General features: G+C 46.4%; 1 protein-coding gene across 1 annotated transcript in view; it reads left to right on the top strand.

Annotated features, from left to right (window-relative positions):
* The first annotated feature begins 343 nt into the window (after positions 1–343).
* The window catches only part of LOC103904603 (GDNF family receptor alpha-4), a 9,281-nt gene continuing 8,869 nt past the window's right edge, over positions 344–755 (top strand). Inside the window, exon 1 of the mRNA XM_009286097.1 lies at positions 344–422. Coding sequence (XP_009284372.1) covers positions 344–422 — 79 coding nt within the window. The remainder of the gene's footprint in view (positions 423–755) is intronic.

Genomic DNA, 755 nt, shown 5'->3' with positions numbered 1-755 from the left:
GGACAACTTGTTCACATCCAGAAGAATTCTCTCACAGCAGCTCCCTGTGGTAAGCAGAAGGACTGATCTTTTTCAAAACCCAAGAAAAGGAGGGCACCACTGACTTGTATTGTGAATATTTAATGTGTTTGCACAATTACTACCCTTTCTTTGGGCTTTTCGGGAAGATGGGGTAGGTCTCTCTACTTGTGCAAACAATCAACCTACAAAAGGTTTGCCTCATTTTCATATACTAATGTTTGACATCCACATGTTGGCCTGTTACTTTTTCGCATTGGTTAATTTGACCTTAGGATGCAAACTAAAAAGAAGGATCTGTTCAAAAAGAAGTGCAGCTGCCTAAATGCCGACTAGACTCTCAGAAATGCCAGCCTTAGTGTGGATACAGACAAATAGCTCAATCAAGGCAGAGCCAGCAACAGGTAAGATACTGAGGTAAGGCCCTTCACAACAAAGCCAAAAGGAAGGAGCCCGAAACTCACTCGTCCCTCCTGCAGACCAGAGAGGCACCACGGGAATTTATTCAAAAGCCGGCCAGCATCTGTCCCCCCGGAGGAACACCCCCTCTGTTTAAGACTTACTTTCTGTCATCAAAAAGGATCTGTGGGTGCTCCTCACTGAGCAATTGCAGCTTTGCCCTCAGTCCTAGGAGGCACCATGAATCAACCAACAAACAAGAGCCTTCCACGACCGCTTTCAAAAGCGCCCCGTTTGAAACGTCCTTGCAAATCTTGCCTGAGAAGCGCGTCCCCACA

Source organism: Aptenodytes forsteri, unplaced genomic scaffold (assembly GCF_000699145.1).
Source record: "Aptenodytes forsteri isolate BGI_AS27 unplaced genomic scaffold, ASM69914v1 Scaffold54, whole genome shotgun sequence".
Lineage (NCBI taxonomy): Eukaryota > Metazoa > Chordata > Aves > Sphenisciformes > Spheniscidae > Aptenodytes > Aptenodytes forsteri.
Note: the sequence above shows the minus strand (reverse complement) of the source record. Positions and strands in the feature narration are given on the sequence as shown.